This window comes from Echiichthys vipera (assembly GCF_963691815.1).
Source record: "Echiichthys vipera genome assembly, chromosome: 23".
Classification (NCBI taxonomy): domain Eukaryota; kingdom Metazoa; phylum Chordata; class Actinopteri; order Perciformes; family Trachinidae; genus Echiichthys; species Echiichthys vipera.
In genome coordinates this window covers 6139308-6159975 of record NC_139848.1, presented here as the reverse complement: position 1 = coordinate 6159975, position 20668 = coordinate 6139308, and the positions used below count along the sequence as shown (strand labels likewise).

The following is a 20668-nucleotide window of genomic DNA, read 5'->3' as shown; positions in this document are numbered from 1 at the left end:
ATCACCCACTGCTGTGTACTGTAGCTGTGTTTAAAGTCATGGGATATTATATATTAAGGAAGTGAACTGAACTGAAAAGTCATATTGCACCAAAGAAAATCCCCTTATTATCCATAAAAATGCATCTAATCCCACTGTTTCAGGGGTTTATTAGGTGAAAACAAAACGTTTAAAATGTTGGAATACAACCTCAAAAAAAGAAGTAATAAAAAATGTATTTATTGGTTTATTGAGGGTCCAAGCATCTGAAATGGGTTTCCTCAGGAGGGGGGCTGGAGTCTCCCTTAAAGAGGGTGAGAAGTTCAGCCATCCATGAGGAACTCGGAGTAGAGCCGCTGCTCCTTTGCGTTGAAAGGAGCCAGTTGAGGTGGTTCAGGATCATCTAGTAAGGATGAACCCTGGGCGCTTCCCTAGGGAGGGGTTCCAGGCACGTCCAGCTGGGAGGAGGCCTCGGGGAAGACCCAGGACCAGGTGGAGAGATTAGATCTCCACACTTGCCTGGGAACGCCTTAGGATCCCCCAGTTAGAGCTGGTTAATGTGGCCCGGGAAAGGGAAGTTTGGGGTCCACTGCTAAAGCTGTTGCCCCCGCGAACCCGACCCCGGATAAGAGGCTGAAGATAAGATGAGATGTTAATGAAATTGAGGCATGACAAAGAATTAATATTGGCCTGTGAGTTTAGTGGGAATGACTTGAACAGGCTGATCGTTTTACAAACATTTCTTAAGATTTTTTTGTATTTATATCCCAAAATCAGTGTGCTCCCAAAAATGTCTGAAAGGTGAAGACGAGTGCCGTTAAAATACTTTGTCTTCCAAGTTATCGTAGCTGTGTAGGTGTTCTGGAGGAACCGTGTCGAGCAGCCTGGTGTAACATCTGTTGATGTGTGTGTTTGTCCAGCAGGCCCGAGGACGAACCCATGGAAGAGGAGGAACCACTGTAACGGAGGGAAACACGAGGGTGTCGCACTGTTACCATTGACCTCTCCGGAGAAGAGTCTCGACTGATCCCTTCATTTAGTCCCCCTAACCCCACTCACCACGTCAGTCACCTTGATTGGCGGCCCCTCGGTCAAAACGGGGGAGAGGGGGTGGGCTCAGCCTCAGAGTAGGGAGCCAATCAGGAGACAGAGGACTGAATTGGAAAAAAAATTAAACCTAACAGCGCTGCTTGGAGGCAGAGAGAGAGACACTGATTTTTTTCTGTCAGTCTTCGCAAAAACCCCCACGTTAGCCCACAGCGGCTAACCAAGGGACCAGCGGGGGAGAGGCCGGTATTTGGAGTCGGGGCGGGATCAGGTCTCGCCATAGAAAGGTGTGACCAACTGCAGAAACATACGGTGCTTTACACAGCTGCCCTCTGACCACAAGGACACCAGGGACGGCAGACGTCCCCAGCTGTCAAACGCAGCTCGGGGAGTTTCTTTTCTCTTTTCTCGACTATTTTTCCCGCCACAAACAAAAGGGCATCGCGGCAACTGAGATAATATTTTACGAGATGCGTTCACTGTGGACTTTGATTGGGCCGAAGTTTGAGTAGGCCCGTACGGAGATTTGACGAGGAGACTTGTCACCTCGCCTGTCGTTGAACGGTTGACGAGTGAGAGGAGTGCCTTGGTGAGGGGTCCGCTGGATTTCAGGATTGTTCAGGAAAAGATTGCCTTAAGTGAAAAAAAGATTCCTCTCGCCGAAGAATCGGCGCGAGGGAAGGAGACGGGAGAGTTTTCTCCTCCGCGGACGGGCGAGAACGACAAAAATAAAGCAAACAATCTTTCAGCATGTTTACTTGGAACGTGACGGAGACACCATTTACGTCTCCCACAGCCTCTCTTGAAGACTTTACTTTTGGATGGATCTATTTTTCTGTAAAAAACAAACGAAAAAAACGGAAAGCGCTTTGTAAAAGGTAGTTGCCAGCTTCAGTAGAAAAAAACGGTGCGAACGCGGAGGACCTTCCGACAAGGAACGTTAGCTTGAAAAAGGTTTTAGCCTTTGATGTAGCTTCCCTTTAACTGAAGTCATCGCTTTGTAAACACATGAAGCATGCATCTGAGCGAGGGGCCGGACATATTTCGCGAGATTTGTTGAATGTTATCCAAAAGAGAAAGCCAAGCAAGAAAAGCCAAAGCATGAGTTTGCATATACAGTAGTACTTTCACTCCACTTAGCTGACGAGTCGACAAACATTTCTCGTGCTGGCCCTTTAAGATGAGGCTCAGCACCCGGTTCAATGTTTACTAATTTAACCTTCACACATCGAGTGAGCATTTCTTTACGTGTGCCGATCGGCCTCCCACGCTCCGCCGGTTGGCAACTACCTTGGTTGCGAGCGTGAGCTACACATCAGTGATGTACATTGAATTGAATATATTTTGAGAGGCAGTCGTCGAGGATTGCCCGTTTGTATCTACGTGTATGATTTCCACATCGAGTTGTTGATTTACAATATCGGAAAATGTGTTTGGTAAGCGTGTCCACGTTTTGTTTTTTACCGTACAAGATTATTTTTCTAAATTTTTTTTTCATCCATAGACTTTGTTTTTCCGTGTTTTTATCCGTTTTCTGGATAGTTATAGGGCTGCCACGCGCATACTCAGTACTCTCGTCACCTCTTCAGACACTTTCTTTCTTGTATTTATCAAAAATAAGGAGCAACACCCTTCTTACTTCCTTTCTTTCTTTCTACGGCTCTCTCGGCCTTTCCGCATTTTCATCAATCGTGTATTTATAACGTACTGTTTATAGGAGATTTGTATATGGAGAATTTATAAATGTACTCTAACTAATGACAGCTATGATATTGTGAGCGGACAAAACAGTATGGTGTACGACGCTACTCCATGGACTTTAAAAGAAAAAAAAGCAGCATATTTAACTTGTCATCGACTGCACTGTTTCCAAGTTGCCCCTCAAGTGAAACGTGGTCATTAACGCGGCACTGCAATTGACTTTTCTGGAGTCAGACGTTCGATCCCTTTGTTGCCTGATTGATACATTTTCCTCTCGTGCACGGGTGACAATGCACTTAACCTTTCGACTGTGACGACACCACGCATCCAGGAAGAGGTTTAGAGGCCGTTCGATGTAGCTAGCTGTGTTTTTCGTCGGCGGGAAAGGAAAAGGAGGGGACACGGGCGTCACGACAAAAGTGGAATCGAACTCGTTTGAGATGGAAAACACCTTAAGGATCTCTTTGTGAACGCGTGTCGCACTATCGTGTTTGACTGTCCATCGCGTCGGTGTCTCCTTCTTCCCCTTTTCCTGCTTCACTTCCTCCGATCCGACACCAGTAGTTGATCAAACTACGTTCAAATGAACCCGAAAAAACCCGTCAACTGCTTCGTTACACCCGATTCAAGACGACCATCGCGTTTATTTTAAGTTATCATTTTATAAATTTGTCAAATTTAGAGATGAGTTGATATTTTTCCACGTCTAACAAAACATTCCACTTGTTACTCGGTTAATTTGGCTGAACTTTTTCTTTTTTTGTAGAAACTTTTAACACTTTCTTTTGCCATGTGCTCGCGCCAACTTTAACTCTTTGCATGGTTTGTGAGTCAGCATGCCTGCTTGTCTATGTATCGAAAATGTATTTGCACAATAGAAGAAGAACACTGGAGGACTTAAAAGAAAAGAAACGACCTCCCGCGGCAACTCCCGAGAGCACCAGGCGGGGACCGTTTTCTTCCTCTCTGGTGTGCAAACACTTCAAAAGACTTTTGTCCACTGAAACATTTGATATTGTTCTTATTGAATATCGTTTCCAATAAGTGATTTTAACACGATTCAGCACTTACAACATGTACGGACTGTGTTAAGGAGAAACGTGCTCTCGCTACATCCACACCTTAAACAGACTCTCCCAAAGAATGTTCCTCTTTCAAAGGTTTTTGAACGGGCGCCGTTACGTCAGAGAGGTGACGGAGATCGGTTTGGAGAAGAAGAAGAAGAAAAAAGGGCATCGTCGTCTGATTGTCACACCCACCTCGGCCAGTTCTATATATATAACCACTGTGGCTCAAGAGCAATTCTCGGTTTACATGTAAATGGATAAAAAAAAACGTTATTTTTTGTTTGTTGTTTGTCTCTATTGATGAAAACTGTTATTCTTTCTTTGGGACCTACGCTTTGGACATTTCATCTCTGACATCATCTATAAAATATATTTCTGAAAAATACATCCATCTGGTGGGGTTGTTTCTGTCTCCACATCAAAGCTGCACAAGACTTTAGATATAGTGTAAAGAAAAGTGAGATTTCCATTTGTTTTTGTTTCATTATAAAGCAGGTTAAGGTGTTATTTATTAAATAATTACACATGTTGTAGTAGAAAACCAAAATACAAGTGACCCTGAAAAGGATCACTATGTGGCACCTTTTAAAAAAGGTAAGGATTGAGAAGTTTTTGGTGCTATTTCAGGATTTAAGTCGCATCAATTACACGTCTTTTGGGCACAATCAATGCAGCAGATACACTCACAGTTAACAGAGATGCTCATATCACTTGTGAAGGCCTTTTGAAGTGTCCTGGGAGATTGTCCAGTGTTTGCTGCACAATCTGATCACCAGCCAAATGATTATTCAAAGTCCATGTTGGCCCAGTGTTATTAAATAATCAATAGTGCCATGTTGTGGTTGGATTCCTGAGAGACAGCTGCTCAACCTTTGTATCACCTGAGAAACTGTCCTTGTTCCTCCAGTACAGCTCCTCCGTCCTCTGAGCGCAGCTGGAGCTGGAGACCAGACAATTGGCTGCACATGACAGCAATAATGGCAGGAAGGCTGTCCCCACTGAACGCCTCAGCTGACCGAGCACTGAGTGGAAAATCTAATTACAAAGCAAACTCACTATCACAAGTGTGTCCAAGCGTCAGGTGACCTCCTCTCAAATGTCCCAAATGGAGAAAAAGGCCCTTTTGAAATATTCAAACAGTTTGTTTTGTTCTTTAAACTGCAGAGAAACGCAAACTAATGTACAGTTCATTATCATACAAGACTTTTAATAAGCTGGAGACACAATTTGTTTTATAAAGAATTGTGAAAAAATAGATTTTGACCATATTTAATCACTGCATTTTATATATTTATATATAAAAATACAACATATATATATATATATATAGGTATAACATGTCCAGGCAATAATAATAATAATAATAATAGGTCAGTGTGTTGTATTTTTAGAATAAAAAAATTACAAAAAATAGTATTTAAACATATATAAGCCCTGCATTTTATATATTTATATCTAAAAATACAACAAATATATATATATAGGTATAACATGTTCAGGCAATATTAATAATAATAATAATAGACAATAATAGGTCAATGTGTTGTATTTTTAGAATAAAAAAATGACAAAAAATAGTATTCACTGCATTATATTATATATAATATAATATATATAATACCTATATATTATATATAATACCTATATATATATATATATATATATAGGTATTGCATGTCCAGGCAATATAATTATTAATAATAGACAATAATTGACAAAACAATAGGTCTATACTGAGTTATTAATTAATCCGAATATTTAATAAATAATTATTTTGGAGTTTTTTTAACAACCCTAAATTTTAAGATTTCCAAAATGAGATGATTTAGATATTTAAAAAAATAAGATTTAAAAACATACATCATAAGTGAATAAAACAGAGTAATTCAGAAAAAAACACAGATAAATGAAGGTGGTAAAAACACACTAAAACATTAGTGGGTCGAGTTTAGTGCAGTTAACAGTGTTTGTTGATAGTGTAAATGCGCCTGTACGTGTTTAGTAAACACCACAGCGGCGTTAGCGTGCATGTGTGGCGCTGACCAATGAGGGGAGGGCACTTCCCTTTTACCGTGCACAGCCTGACCCGAGATTTCCTCTCTGCCCACTAGCACCAGTGCTGCACCACTGCAATGCCAAAGCTGCAACATTAGCACGCCACTTTCCCCGTTTTCACCACCCTTCAGTCGCAGTTTTCCCTCTCCTTTCCTTCCTTTTCTCAAGCCGACTTGCAGCTGTGTGTTTTTTCTTTCCGCCGGACATGCCTAACATCGTGCTTTTTAGCGGGAGCTCCCACCACGACCTGTCCCAGAAAGTGGCCGATCGGCTGGGACTGGAGCTGGGGAAAGTAATCACCAAGAAATTCAGCAACCAGGAGACATGGCGAGTAGTGTTTCGATCCGTTTGGTCCTCTGTCGATTGTGTCATTAGCGCGGACGTTCTGTTGCTATAGCAGCGGCTAAGCTGCTCCAGCCTCGCTTTCACATGTGGTACGGTTAGCTTGGGAGCTAACAATAGTTTACTCTTCTAAAGTCAGCACGTGACGAGCTAGCCACACGTAAACACACTCGGGCTAACGTGCTCGTAGCAGGCTAACACCACAGAGTCCTTTATCGGACAGCGTTGGTAGCCATGTTGGTAATAAATGCGTTTTAAATGAGACCGAGTGTGTTTTTGTAACCGTTAGAATGAGCCAAACTCGCAGAACCCAGAGCAGTTGTTGAATTACGTAACGTTCTATTTTGTTCGCTGCGCGTCACGCAAACTACGCAAACTACGCTAACGGTACGTACGTTTCCCGGTGTACTGTCACTTAACTTTGTGTGTGGTGTAAGATTTCAAAATAAAAGACAAGAAATGCAACAATAAACACATTTAAGGGACAGTTTTCCAGTATAAAAGAGGAAAGTTTTATTGGCACTCTCATTTAGAAGACATTGGGGATAAAACATGGCTGTTGCCTCACAACTATTATAACTATTGTATTTAAAATAACCTAAATTCAAAAGTCTTCACTAAATATATCCTGTTATCCTGATAATATAAGATATTCCTTTATTAGTCCCACTAAGGGGATACTTCCTGTTTACAGCAGCAAGTGGAGAGCAAACATCAATAAGACACAATGCATTGTAGAAAATATAGAGAAATATGAACACAGGGAAATATAAAATATAACAATAACAGTGCAAATTTAAAATGTCTAAAAAGAGTGTATATACTGTTCCTAAGGCACAGAGGAAAACTATAACTACTGCACATTGAGATTGAATTCACCTGAGCTGAGTGTTCCAGTTGGTGAATATTAGAGTACGGTTATAGTCATTATTTATTATTATTGTTATTTTGGTGTTTTAACGCCCTCATTACTAAATGTATGGATGTGACAGCTCTTGTGTGTTTTGTGGGCATGCTGATGAAACTTTAGACCATCTTTTCTTTTTAATGTAAAGCCGTTTTGGTCGGACTTGTGTTCTTGTATATTCCCATATTATGTCAACACATCACACTGCTTTTCCCTTAAAGATGTCATATGTTGTTATGTCTTCGGTATTTAGTTAATTCTTAATTTTATTTGGTAAATATTTTATTCACAAGCTAAAATGTTCAGCCTGCAAACCAACTTTTTCCCATTTTTAATTGAATTAAATTCACTTTATATCCCTAGTCTTAATCAAAAACAAACTATGAAAAGATATTTGATATAAAACCCTAGAATTTAATGGAATTTATGATAACAGATTACATACATCTATGTGTTGACATGGAAATGTTTATTTATTCAAATGAGATCCTTTCTGCATTTATTGTTTTATTGTTTTTTTGAATGTGAAAAACTCACCTGTTGCGTTATATGTTAGTGTTTGACACTTTTTGTATAAATTGAATATTTAAATAGGAAAAATGAGGATGACGCACAAAGTGCACATGTGAAAAGGTTTTCCCCCAAACTATGAGCAATAACCTTTTTTATACTAGAGGAGAAAGCTGCTTGTGCTGAAGTGGGAACAGATTGTTATGGGATACCAAATTTGACGTGACACCTAACTGTCTCCTAGCAACATGAAGACAGTTAGCCTGCTAGCTTAGCTGCAGCCCTGCAACCTGTTGATGTGATTGAAACTGTGTGGTTTAAGTGAGCCACCACTATTTAAAATATATATATATTATAATACGTGTGGGAAGATAATGCTATCTTAATGTTTCCTGTCATTTGACATGGATATATATTGTTAAACATTTTATTTCAGCCTGGTATTTATCACAAATGGGAAAATATGATAAGAACGAGAATTAAAGTAGATATAAAAATGTGCATTTTTGTAAAAATCTGAGGATAACTGAGTTAAAAAATAATAAATTCATGTATAGGCAGCTCTCATTACTGCCCTACAGTCACACATATTTACACATGTCATATACAGTCATACATATTTTATCTTCTACATCTCCTCTACATTTAACTTATCTGATTTAACTTTACGTGAATTTTATTTGACCTGTATTCTTAAGTCTACCTCATATATATTTGACTAAGAGTTTATTGCTTACTGTTTATTGCTTTTTATACGTTCTGTATTTATTTAGCTAAGAGTTTATTGGTCATCCTTTACTGTATTTATTTATACCTCCAAAGCCTAAGTGCAGTAACTACGAAGTCACTAATAACATGACTTCTGCACACCTTATAGCCTGAAAGTATGGATGTATGGATTCATTTGGATAATAATTATTAAATGGCAAACTTGTAAACCATAATCCATCATCGGTGGGGCAAATATTAATTTGTTGGTACCATAAACAAACTTTAAAGACTTTTTTTTGTACCTTTTTAAATGTTTTCGTAGCTACTGCACTTAGGCTGTGTGGGGCAAATTAGCTTAAACCACATGCACTACATTTGTCCTAATTTCCAAAGCAACCAGTTTGTTGAATTACTGGCGGCACGCTAGCGGCTAACCTCGCTTTATTTCGGCATTGCAGATGACTTTCATTCATTTGCATCCTGGTACAGACCGTCTCTGCAGCATGATTGCATCACAACACACTTTATCCGATGCAGCTTTAAACTCTTCTGCCTATATCTGAATGCATCCGCGGTTTCCTAACAATCTCATCTAAGTGCGTTTTATTCTCTGTGATTCCATAACAGGAAACCCCGCACCGCATTAGTGTGCTTTTGTTATGATCCTGTGAGCTTTAACATTGTCAGAGTGGGATTAAATTCCCGCCGGGATCACTCACTGATGCACTCGCTGTATTGAAATCCACTCTGGTGGTTAAAAGCATCCACCAAACGGCATATGTTGTTGTGTAATCTTTCCGTTGCATGAAATTAAAGTGCTCTCCGACACTAGTTTCCTGAGTTAAACAGGGCTCGCAAAGATGTCTTGAACCCTTTATTCCCCGTAAGACCCTCTGCTGCTGCTGCCGGTGATGTTTCCGCCCACAGCTCTAAACTCCAGGGAAAACTCTCATTATCTACGCTCGGATTTCTCTCAAGGGAACACAGCTGTTTGGGCGACACAAGGTGCAAAACAAAGATTATTTGTTTCATCCTCAGACTAACGGGGAGGTGAGAACGACGCGCCTATAACGGCTCTTCTCACGGCTCCGACAGGTTCTGCCAGGGGACCGAAAGAGGTCAAGGACCAACAGGGAGACTAGATTCCTGGGAATGTCGTAATAAAATAAACCCTCTGCAGTGTTTGCTTTAGTGTAGGGCAGGGATCCAGGTGTAATGCATGTGTCCCCTTTTACGTATAAACTGATACATACAGTGCATTCAGGATGATGATGGTGATATGGTAATTTGTCCAAGGTGATGCTCTTCTCTGTCTTTTTCCGTGTCTGTGTATTGGAGACATCAGTGTTTGACCCGGTGTTGTGCTTCCTGACGTCTGTTTAATTTTAGCCTCTGTGACAGGAAATGTTTTGCTCACCGCGGTAACTATCCGTCATGAATGCCTCAACGTACAGTATGAACGTTTTAGGGTTTAATTGGAATATTAGCTTATCTCAGGGCCGGGTGTTGAACCATGGGACTGTCTTGGTTCTTTGAGCAGAAAGAACGTCAGCACCGGCTGCTGAGCGGGTTGGTAATCCTGTTTACCGGTTCTTTAAACACAAAGGCTCAGATTTAGATACAAATGTTGAGGATCGGAAGAGTCATTGTGCAGCAAACTTCAAGTCAGGAATAGGAAAGTATAAATATACAGTATGTATAATAGTATGTATTAGGCCTCTGTCACTTTTCAAGCACAAAACGTTAAACATTTGCTTGGACCAGTGTCTCAAGCGTGAGGATTGGCTGCCTTTTTTGTCTTGGTCGGACAAAACGAGGCATTTGAAGACATTACCTTTGACTCTGGGGGACCTGTGGTGGACATTTGTACTTTTATTGATGAATTAATTAAGTGGTAAAGGCTTTTTACTTGCAGCTGTGTCCAAATGATTGCCTAACTAGCCTCATTAACAGGCTTTGGTGAGTTTGGCCGCTGGTTTCAGTGACTTCCAACAATGTGAGCGTCAGCCCTTCATTTGCAACTTTTCACTACCGTTACAGAGGGATTTGTAAGTGCCTGTCTCTTTAAAGAACCAGAGGCCTCGTGACCACACGGGCTCTCACCCTTTACAACTGTACATGTCCAGTAATCACTGGACTGAGGCCTGGGAGGACCGGTCATCACCCCACAAAGGAATGTTTCACACACACACGCTGCCTGCTCCAGTGTCTGTCGCAGGTTGACTGTGTGTGTGTGCCTGTGTGTGTGCGCACTAATTTTTGTAAGTTATTTCTCAAACCTCCTCAGATGAGCAGAGGGACTCAAGCCCAAACGTGTTCCCTGACATTCAAGGCAGCTCTGTCGTAACATAACTTTATGGAGCGGGTCATAACTCACTGCTCAGAAATGTATCACTGGAGTTCAGTTATAAGCTGTGTGGTATTTTAATTAGTAAATGTTTAATGCAGGATGTCCAGAGATGGTTTAATAGTAGTAGTTAACAGTTAGTCTTTATTTGGTACCCGAGATCTGTAGCCCTAAATCTGACGTGTTTCCCCTCTCTGTCGTTCAAACAGCGTGGAGATCGGGGAAAGCGTGCGCGGCGAGGACGTGTACATCGTGCAGAGCGGCTGCGGCGAGATCAACGACAACCTGATGGAGCTCCTCATCATGATCAACGCCTGCAAGATCGCCTCGTCGTCCCGCGTCACCGCCGTCATCCCCTGCTTCCCGTACGCGCGGCAGGATAAAAAAGACAAGGTAGACGCACACAAATGCACACGGCCGCTCGGAAAACAGACGTCCCGTTTGTTTTGATAACTCTTTATGAAGATCCTTTAACAAGAAGGCTACAAAAGTGACAACATGCATGGCTAACAATACTCCCCTACATCTAATACATGATTTATAACACTAAATGTGCTTCTACTGATAGCAGAAATATGTGTTTATTTATGTTGTATAATGTGGGAGCCCAGAAGTGGAGGCTGCTGTATAAACGGCTAATAAAACAGTTATCTTTATATAAGATACGTCTTCATAAAAGTGAGAATTGCTGACAAATCTAACACACACTCAATGTCTTTACATCTGCTAATGTTCCAGTTTGTTATTCAGTGTATAAACGACAGATAGAATGAGTCAGTGTGGGTTAAATTGATAAAGAGAGTTTGTGTTTCCCCTGTAGCGCTGCAGGTTGACATGTTGCATAATCTGACAGTGACGTATTAAAGGGGAACGCTGGCATGTACACGCTGTACAATGTACACAGTGTTTCTGCAGCGCTCCGCTTTGCACTCGCTGCTCTCCCGGAAAATCTGAAAATTGACACATCAGGCATTCCCGCCGGCTGAGAAAGTGGTTCGCCCGACCTGCTTATCTTGTAAATCATTATCATGTGTTGCCGCAGTTGTTTGTATAACTACTGCAGCAAATCAGGTCCATATGAAGCAACAAGAGAGCCGCGGCGGTTGGCACCTCCGCCGGCTCCCGAGCGTCGGTTCTTTACTTCTTTTTGTATTTCATTCTTCTCCCATGAGAGCGGGACATGTGGAGGTCAACGCTCTGCATGATTTCACTCTGTAAAACGTGCAGGCTCTCTGCAGGACTGTTTGTTCCCTGCATAAACCCACTTCATATTGTTATTATTAGTAAAAAATGTGGGATTTCTTGTTACTGAACCCTCGTGTACAGCTCAGCCATCACCTCCAGGTCGTCACGGCAACACCGGACTACGGATTTACATTCTATTTTTAAAGCTCCTATATTTTCTTCTCACTTACTTACCTCAAGCGACTGTGTCTTGATGCTTGTCCCAGAGTCGGGCGCCGATTTCGGCCAAACTGGTGGCCAACATGTTGTCCGTGGCCGGAGCCGACCACATCATCACCATGGACCTCCACGCGTCACAGATCCAGGTTAGTACGCCGCAAATACACGACCACGTGGTTAAAGAGGGGCTTTAAGTCGGCAGCTGGTTGTTCGTGTAACTAGTGCGAGCTTTCATTGATCCACCGGCGACAGAATAGAATATCTTTATTGTCAGTGTACGAGATTAAGATTGAAACCTTTGGTATTGAGGATATACGGAAAAGGTAAAACTGGCAGTAAAGAAGTGCAGTGGGTTTTGAGCGACCTAGAAGAGAAGGATGCTGTGGTATTTAATAAATCTGTTCCACGGGAGTCTATTTCCTCGGTCTTAGACATGTTCTCGTGTCCTGCAGCTAGTATTTATTTCTGTATTAGTGACATGGGCTTGTAGTTCAGGGGGGGGATTATCTCAGGAAATGGCAGAGCTGTTTCAAATGGCTTCTGTTGCGATCCAGGACCAATTGGAAATGTAGTAAAGGAACCGTACACACTTTCAGTCGCTCGTTACGTTACAGTTGTGCTGTGTAATGTGCTTTAAAACAAGGTGAGGTGGCGTAACGTCTGCATGTTATTAATGTGTGTGGATTGAGTTGCACTGACTTTAGTGTAAACCTGTTTTTCTCCAAGGGCTTTTTCGACATCGCCGTAGACAACCTTTACGCAGAGCCCGCTGTCCTGCAGTGGATCCGGGAAAATATCCCCGAGTGGAAGAACTGTATAATCGTGTCTCCAGATGCCGGCGGTGCAAAACGGTAAGATGCAGTCAGACAGCAGAGGCCCCTTTGTGTGAATGCGAGGGATTCAGCTGTGAGGCTCATATTCAGAGGCGCCTGCAAAACCTGGTCGTTGTGCAGATGTGTCCCCATTTCGCTCCGGCTCATTTCCTCCGCGAGGTCAACTCGAGAGTCAACAAGTCGTCTCGTTTGAAGAGCAGTGAAAGTGTGTCTAATGGGTCCTTCTTCCTGTCCTCCGTCCAGCGTGACGTCCATCGCCGACCGTCTGAACGTGGACTTTGCCCTGATCCACAAAGAGCGCAAGAAAGCCAATGAGGTGGACCGCATGGTGCTGGTGGGTGACGTCAAGGACCGTGTGGCCATCCTGGTGGACGATATGGCCGATACCTGTGGCACCATCTGCCACGCCGCCGACAAGTCAGTATCATTTAAACCCCTTTCCTCAGGGCTCTTACGGGTGCTTGAAATCCTTGAAAATGCTTGAATTTCAATGTTTTAAGGTATGAAAAGTGCAAAAATGCGTTTTATCTCCGCATTTCTTTCAACAACTAGCTAGAAATATGATTTAATGTCTTATTCTTCTGATTTTACACAACAATTGTAGTTGTTTACAACAGAACACCATCTCTTGTGACATCATGTTAATTTTAATAAAAAAGAAGTATGTTTGTTTATGTATTTGTATAAATATGTAACTGTAAGGTGCTAGAAAAGCTTGAAAATGGACCTTTAAAGGGCTTGAATTTGACCTTAGAAAAGTTGTAAGAACCCTGTTTTTTATTTTGTCTGTGACAAGTGAGGGACATGGACGAGCTTTAATCTGTATTTAAAGGTCCTATAGTAGAATAAATCCATTTTCTCCCCTTTTCTCCTTGAGGCTGATCGATGCCGGCGCGGTAAAGGTGTACGCCATCCTCACGCACGGCATCTTCTCTGGCCCCGCCATCTCTCGCATTAACAGCGCCCCGTTTGAGGCCGTGGTGGTGACCAACACCATCCCGCAGGAGGAGAAGATGAAGGCGTGCCCGAAAATACAGGTACACACATCCCGAACACACACACAGTCACAAGTTTTTGTTGTTTTTTGTAAGGCTGCACCAACACTTGAGTCTTGTCATGTCTAGATTTTTGGTCTTGACGTATTTCTCTGCTTTAGACGCCTCAAATACTTGTGTACGCATGGAGGGTGGTCATGTGGGAGGGTTTCTTTACCTGGGACATGAAACTGATGTCAAATGCAGCAGTAAAAATGGAGTTTATCCTCACATGTTGGCTTTGCTTCCTCCAGGTCATCGACATCTCTATGATCCTGGCAGAAGCGATCAGGAGAACCCACAACGGCGAGTCTGTGTCCTACCTCTTTAGCCACGTTCCGCTGTAGAGAGAGAGAGAAAGTTCTCTCCTTTTTCTCTCTCTCTCTCTCTCTCTCCGTCGGTTCTTGGCCCAACCCCCTTGTGACTGTTTAAAGCTCACGCCCACACACATCGTCTTTTCGACATCTTCACCCAGGAGACGGAGAGAAACATCACTTTCTGCTCTGAAGACCCAAGTTTGTATTTATGAAAATCTCGTTTATTTTCTTCTTCTGCTTCTCGTGTTTCAGTTTTTCGGTCTCGCCAGCCGTGATCACGTGAGGCCCGGCCTTCACCGTAACCAAAGGCTCCATTATGTAACTATTTGTACCTCCGTATACAACTCTCTTTAAAAGAAACATTCCACTTTGTGTGATTTAGAGATCTTTTGGCTTCTTTCTGCTTCACAAAGTCATAAAAAGGAGTGAAACATATACACTTTACCCCCTTTAACAGCTGCTGAAGTATTCAAATAATTACCCGTTATTACCTAATGCTGTATTGATTGATTTAGTTTCTGCGCCACAAGATGAAATATGCTGACACACAAGGGAGTACATTAAAGAACACTTAATGAACTCTCTTTTTTAATTATTTCTTTAGTGTTGCATCTTATCCTCCCGCAGCTAGCTGCTGTCCCCCGGTGGCGGCTCCTCCGTATGACAACCGTCTCCCGAAACGACTGTGCTTTAAAAACCCATCAAACGTAGCTTTCCCAGCTCTCCGACGGGTCCGCCGTTGATTTAAAAGTGTCTAATACGAGGTGTAGCTGGGTGTTTTTTGCCCGCGTTCAAAAGGTCATGAAATCAAATTGAGCCCGAAGCTTGTTCTAGTGTTATGATCTCCGCCGTGACTTGTCATGAGAACTGTCATCTATAATGGGTCACTTGTGTCTGAACGAGGCAGGCGTCACCGTTTGTCTGAAGGTGGATTAAAAAGGTTTTGTTGTTGTTTTTGTCTTCTGGTGGAATGGCGTGGTTTCATTCTTTTTTTTAATATGCAACACTTCAAGCTGTTTCTCTGACAATAAAGCTTTGACAATGGCTTACAGTCACTCGTGCCTGGCTTTTCTTTTTCTCAGGAACTTTAAAGGGACGTTAGAGAAATGTAGTATTTTTAAAAAGGTGTTCGGTTCATTGATGACTCTAAATCACCCGTAGGTGTGAATGGTTGTCTGTCTCTGTTCGTCTCTGTGTCCTGTGATAGACTGGCGTCCTGTCCAGGGTGGACCCCGCCACGCGCCCGATGTCAGCTGGGATCGGCTCCAGCCCCCCGCGACCCCGACAGGGACAAGAAGCTGAAGATGAATGATTAATGAATTGTTAAAGCAGTAGAGGCTGATATATCCTGACTTTTAGTCTCCTGCATCTCCAGAAATGCTGCATCCTACACTTCCCATAATGCAACTCAATAACATCCCCATCCTTTTATTAGAAATATGAATAAAAGGGTCAGTTTAACTCATTTTGATGCTCTTAAGCTTTGAGTTATAGCACAGTGATGAATTTGACCATGTGGGTAAAGTAAAATATATAAGATGTGGATCACGGGTAAAGATTATTTTAAATTGCCTCATTTGGAACAGTATGAGGTACTCAAATCATTTAAATAATCTACTTTAATCACATTTTCAAGTATTTCATTATTCACTCATTTGAGTTAATGGACTCTGAGTCCAGCCAGCAGCTGATGCACAAAGGCCCATAATTAGCTTTTTATTTATTTACTTATTCCACTGTGTCCACTTACACTCACCGGCCACTTTATTAGGTGCACCTGTCCACCTGCTCGTTAACACAAATTTCTAATCAGCCAATCACACGGCAGCAGCTCAGTGCATTTAGATGCATGTAGACATGGTGAAGAGGATGTGCTGCAGTTCAAAGCAGCATCAGAGCAGGGAAGAAAGGTGATTGAAGTGACTTTGAATGTGGTGTGGTTGTTGGTGCCAGACGGGCTGCTCTGAGTATTTCAGAACCTGCTGATCTACTGGGATTTTCACACACAACCATCTCTAGGGTTTACAGAGAATGGTCCCAAAAAGAGAAAAGATCCAAAGACACAAATGCCTTGTCTTAGCCAGAGGTCAGAGGAGAATGGCCCGACTGGTTGGAGCTGATGGAAAGGCAACAGTAACTCAAATATCCACTGGTTCCAACAGAGGAATGCAGGAGAGCATCTGTGAACACACAACACCACCTACTTTTCTAGCACAGGAGTGGGAAATTCCAGTCCTGGAGGGCCACTGTCCTGCATGTTTTAGGTTTCTCTCTGCTCCAACACACCTGAGTCTAATGATGTGCTCGTTATCAAGCAGCTGAAGCTCGTCACAGGTTTGGAAATCTTTAGACTCAGGTGTGTTAGAGCAGAGAGAAACCTAAAACATGCAGGACAGTGGCTCTCCACCCCTGTTCTAGCAGATGGGGAACAGCAGAAGACCACACTGGCACTTTATTAAGCACCAGGTGTGCCTAATAAAGTGGCCGGGGAGTGTGACTTCTGGCTGGTAAAAGTATTTGGAGACTTCCCTCTGAATGTGCTCGGACATGAATTGAGTGCCTGAAGTTGCCACCAGGGGGTGCTCTCCCTACATGAACGTGCAGCCAGATACAAAAAGTCATGAGGAGAAATAATGTGGCATTAAAATCAAAAAGTCTCACATTAAATGACACATTTGAATCACAGCAGCTGTAGTGATGGTGCAGGAGTGTAGAAGTGGTGTGCTCCTATCACATCCTATAAAAGCTGGAGGGTCATTCAGCTTCTGTACAGCCTAGGAATCCTTTTCTTTCCCTTCCCTTCATGTGGGAGATGATGTGAGGCTCCTCTCGGTGGGGTTTCAGCATGAGCGTGGAGGGTTCGCGTCTCTCCAGCAGGGGGACACGGAGGACGGGAGCTGGTGATGTCAGATGTCATTAGCATATTTCGGACTATATCTAATGCTTGCGCAAAGACGCGCCACTACTGCTGCAACGCACTGACCAGAGAAGACCCAGCCATCCGCCGACACTTCCACCGGTGAGCTCCACTCAACAAATCATTTCTATTGTTTGAGCTTTATTGCCCGCGGCCACAGGAGAGCGGGTCAGTGTGAGGGTGGGATCCGGGAGCCGTGGAAAGATGCTGCGCCAAATGGATAACCAGGGACAAAACCTATGAGACATAATAGGAGATAATTAGATATTTAAGTGAACGCAGCTTTTTTTGGTATTTGAGTAACTAATGAGTGACTGTGGTGTGACAGCGGGGCAGGCATGTGTGGCACGTCTTTGTCTGAAGAGCACACAGTCGCGCATATCAGCCGATTTTCTTTGTCTGCGCTCCAACTGCGCGGTTCCGTTATTACAAAATGACGCTTTAACGCGCGTTTTGTGCCCACGATAACGCGCGGAGGGCTTATTTTGAAGCAGTGGAGTTGAACTTGACTAAGTATGAACGTGCACGATGCGAATCTGGGCGGTGGTTCCTTCAGATTGCACACCGAGGGGAGAAGAAGTACGTGACAAGTGAATTTGCGCATGGTGCACAGCTTCCATGTGGACACCAAACATCTATATTTTACCTTTTAGTTCACTTCATTTTTATCCCTCTGGTTATTTTTAAAGAATATCCGCACCCAGGCCTTTTTTTTTTCCTTCTCACCCCCTCATCTTTATTTTCTCTCGGTCAGCCCAGCATGGGAACTCCTGTTGTTATGTAAATGTCGGGTTTGAACGCATCGGACCGGCCTCATTGTCTGGTTGTGTGCAACATCAGCTGCGTTGGATAACGGGACGGATGGCAGGCAAATCACGCCGGGCACAGAGCCGCGCACAGACAAAAGGAGGCGGACGCACATTAGAGGGGAAAGTAGTCCGCGGTTGCGCATATGCACTTAACTGGACAAGTGATTTGTCTTTTTTGGGAGAGATTCAGGCAACGCCCTGCCACTGATGGGTGAACCACGTGCTCTGTTTCTTTTTCTTTTTTTTTTTTTGCATAGTTTCAGGAATCATTCCAGCAGCCTATTGAATACAAACAGAATCTATTTCCCTGGCCTGCTTTCTCACTTGACTCCTACTTTGTCTTCCAGACTACCTGCAACAATGAGTGACAAGCCTGACATTTCAGAGGTGGCCACATTTGACAAGACCAAGCTGAAGAAGACGGAGACGCAGGAGAAGAATCCCCTGCCTACAAAAGAAAGTAAGGCTCTCATTCCCCCGCTGCTGTTCACCTGTGGACTAAATGCTTGGCACAGTGATCGGGACTCTAACGTCTCCTTTCTCCCCTTCCACAGCCATCGAACAGGAGAAGGCGGACACGTCGTGAAGCCCCTATCTCCCGTCATGCACTGTACACCCCCCCCCCTCACCCTCTCCTCCCCCCCTCCCGCATTGCCTTGTTTTCAGTCACTTCTTTTTAGCCGTATAACTTTGTAACCTGAAATTATGAAACGACGACAATAACCAAGCTGCACAGCCTGTGGACGGATGATGCTCTCGTCGGGGCGGTCGGGCCCCGTCCCCTCCACGAACGCCACCCTCGTGCTCGTCTCTGTGATGAGGAGGAGGATTTTGTGTGAGGAAGAGGAGGAAGTGTCTTCTTCAAAGCCTCCTCGACAAGCAGCAGAAGAGGCCTAAAGGACGGGGCGTGGCCTGCGTCCCAGGAAGCTCATCACCGTCTCACACACACACACACACCGAACACCCAACTTCCTGTGTGGCTGCTTCTGCGCCCCAAGCCGAGGCGTCAAGCTTTCTTTTTTGTTTTATTGTTTCTTCGTCTTCTAATTTTCGGAAATGCACAACTTTGTTTGTACGCTGGCCAAAATGTAAATGCCCCAAAAATTGATACTGTTGTCTGTCACGATATGTTTTTTTTTTCTTTTGTATGTTCACGAGGATGACGGTGTAACGGAGTCCATCTAGATCTGGAAGAGGCTCAAACGGACCTGATTTCCGGTTCCATTTTAACGCCCTTTTGTCAGAGGGATTCGGGATAGCTTTGATGTTGAAAGCTGTCTCTGAATCGTCTCGAAATGAGGAAAAGGAAGCGAAATCTACCGGCGATTGAGTCCATTTGTTTGCTCTCGACTGTAAAGGCGTTCCAGTAGTCGTGTTACTCAGCCACAAACCATTACAGAGATGGAAAACCGTGAAATGTTGTAATAAAAAAGAATTTGTTACTAAAGAATTGTGTTGTTTCTGGCCTTTCCACACGCTCACTCACATCGCTGCACATTGGAACACACAATCCTCCCACCACAGTTGGACATTGGTAATATTGTAACTCGCAGTTCGACTGCTCACATGTTCCTCTCTTTAGATGCACAACAGTCTTGAGCGTTACTTAAGGGATGAGGCTGTGCACTATTAAAAGGCTTAAATGTTTCAAGCCCTGCAGGGATTTACAGGCGCAGGAGATGAGTTGCCTATCCCTCGTGTTTTCTCGAGGTTGTGATCAGTGTCGGCGCGCTTTAAAGCCCGTGATCAATGCAGAGAAGCTGGTCCTGCAAACAAGAAGTAGACCTTCTACCTTTATGCTCTTAAAGCGGGTTTTTCTTTCATGGTAACAAACATGAAGCAAAGAGGAACAAAGGTGTATCAGTAACATCGCTCATGCATGTATCATGTGGTGTGGTGCATTGGTGAGCAGTGGCTTATGGGACAGCGTGCCCTGACCCAGAGTACAGCCTCGGCAGGAGATTTACATAACCCTTCATCCTAAATTAGCCACCGCCTACACAGCCTTAATGTCATTACCATGACTTTGCTGACATTTCCTGTAAACTGTATTCATTTATACCTATACAGTATGTAATGCCGTTTTTATTCAATACCATGGTGGCTTTGAGGGAGGAGAGCCCCTCTCAGGTTTAGTCAGCATGGATGTAGCAGTTTGAATGCTAAAGCTATTAGCTCGGAGTGTGATCACGTGGGGCATGAGTCGACATTTTTTAAGCATGCCAGATGCATCTTCATTGCAGTATTCATCTTGTAGGTGTGTTATCGAGTTTACTCAGCTATTTCTTCCCAGGCCGACAGTGAGGTTGATTGATAGGCCAAGTGATAGTCCACAACTTGTGCATGTTAGTGTAAGTGGATTGGTGTTAAGTCAGTTGCTCTTAATAAGGCATTAATCTGCGTGGAGGAGGAAGGGTAGGCGCGGAGGTCAGTGGGCTACTGCAGGGAGAGAGCCTAGGCCAAAGCCTCGCCGGTCCTCCCTCAGATGGGATTAACATCTCTCTCCATGCTGCATGGCTCCACACGGGCCTGTATCACAGCTGCCAGTGAATCTGACAGAGGATTTAAGGTGGAACAGCAGATGGGGTGGAGTCACCGTCCAATGCCTGGTATCCCATGGCAACAGCTGCTGCTGAGTCACTTTCTGGCGTTGGGCGGTGGGATGCTCGTTATCCTCATGGGGGCCGT

At 43.5% G+C, this 20668-nt stretch overlaps 3 protein-coding genes across 5 annotated transcripts in view; all 3 read left to right on the top strand.

The window, feature by feature from the left end:
- LOC310964606 (histone deacetylase 4-like) overlaps positions 1-4141 on the top strand; it is a 53563-nt gene extending 49422 nt beyond the window's left edge. For both annotated transcript variants that reach the window (XM_083937795.1, XM_083937796.1), the window contains exon 27: positions 900-4141. In XM_083937795.1, coding sequence (XP_083793921.1) covers positions 900-942 — 43 coding nt within the window. In that variant the 3' untranslated portion in view covers positions 943-4141. The remainder of the gene's footprint in view (positions 1-899) is intronic.
- A 1773-nt stretch (positions 4142-5914) lies between these two features.
- Positions 5915-15305, top strand: LOC310964491 (ribose-phosphate pyrophosphokinase 2). 2 transcript variants are annotated; one of them, XM_083937627.1, is made up of 7 exons: positions 5915-6176; positions 10876-11059; positions 12118-12216; positions 12797-12921; positions 13147-13320; positions 13781-13940; positions 14192-15305. In XM_083937627.1, exons 1-7 carry the CDS (start codon positions 6055-6057, stop codon positions 14282-14284), a joined length of 957 nt encoding a protein of 318 aa, XP_083793753.1. In that variant the 5' UTR covers positions 5915-6054; the 3' UTR covers positions 14285-15305. The 2 variants fall into 2 exon arrangements, with proteins under 2 accessions (XP_083793753.1, XP_083793754.1); XM_083937628.1 differs by lacking the exon at positions 5915-6176 and having other exon boundaries at positions 11026-11059; positions 12092-12216.
- A 1820-nt stretch (positions 15306-17125) lies between these two features.
- Positions 17126-18593, top strand: LOC310964899 (thymosin beta-12-like). Its single transcript, XM_083938208.1, has 3 exons — positions 17126-17273; positions 18328-18440; positions 18535-18593. Exons 1-3 carry the CDS (start codon positions 17158-17160, stop codon positions 18564-18566), a joined length of 261 nt encoding a protein of 86 aa, XP_083794334.1. The 5' UTR covers positions 17126-17157; the 3' UTR covers positions 18567-18593.
- Positions 18594-20668: the final 2075 nt, after the last annotated feature.

Excerpts from the sequence above, each read along its gene's own strand:
- LOC310964491 (XM_083937627.1), top strand. The coding sequence starts at position 6,055 with ATGCCTAACATCGTGCTTTTTAGCGGGAGCTCCCACCACGACCTGTCC. Across the intron at positions 6,177-10,875 it reads TTCAGCAACCAGGAGACATG|CGTGGAGATCGGGGAAAGCG; the intron begins GCGAGTAGTGTT and ends TCGTTCAAACAG. Across the intron at positions 11,060-12,117 it reads GGCAGGATAAAAAAGACAAG|AGTCGGGCGCCGATTTCGGC; the intron begins GTAGACGCACAC and ends TGCTTGTCCCAG.
- LOC310964899 (XM_083938208.1), top strand. The coding sequence starts at position 17,158 with ATGTCAGATGTCATTAGCATATTTCGGACTATATCTAATGCTTGCGCA. Across the intron at positions 17,274-18,327 it reads ATCCGCCGACACTTCCACCG|ACTACCTGCAACAATGAGTG; the intron begins GTGAGCTCCACT and ends TTTGTCTTCCAG. Across the intron at positions 18,441-18,534 it reads TCCCCTGCCTACAAAAGAAA|CCATCGAACAGGAGAAGGCG; the intron begins GTAAGGCTCTCA and ends CCCCTTCCACAG.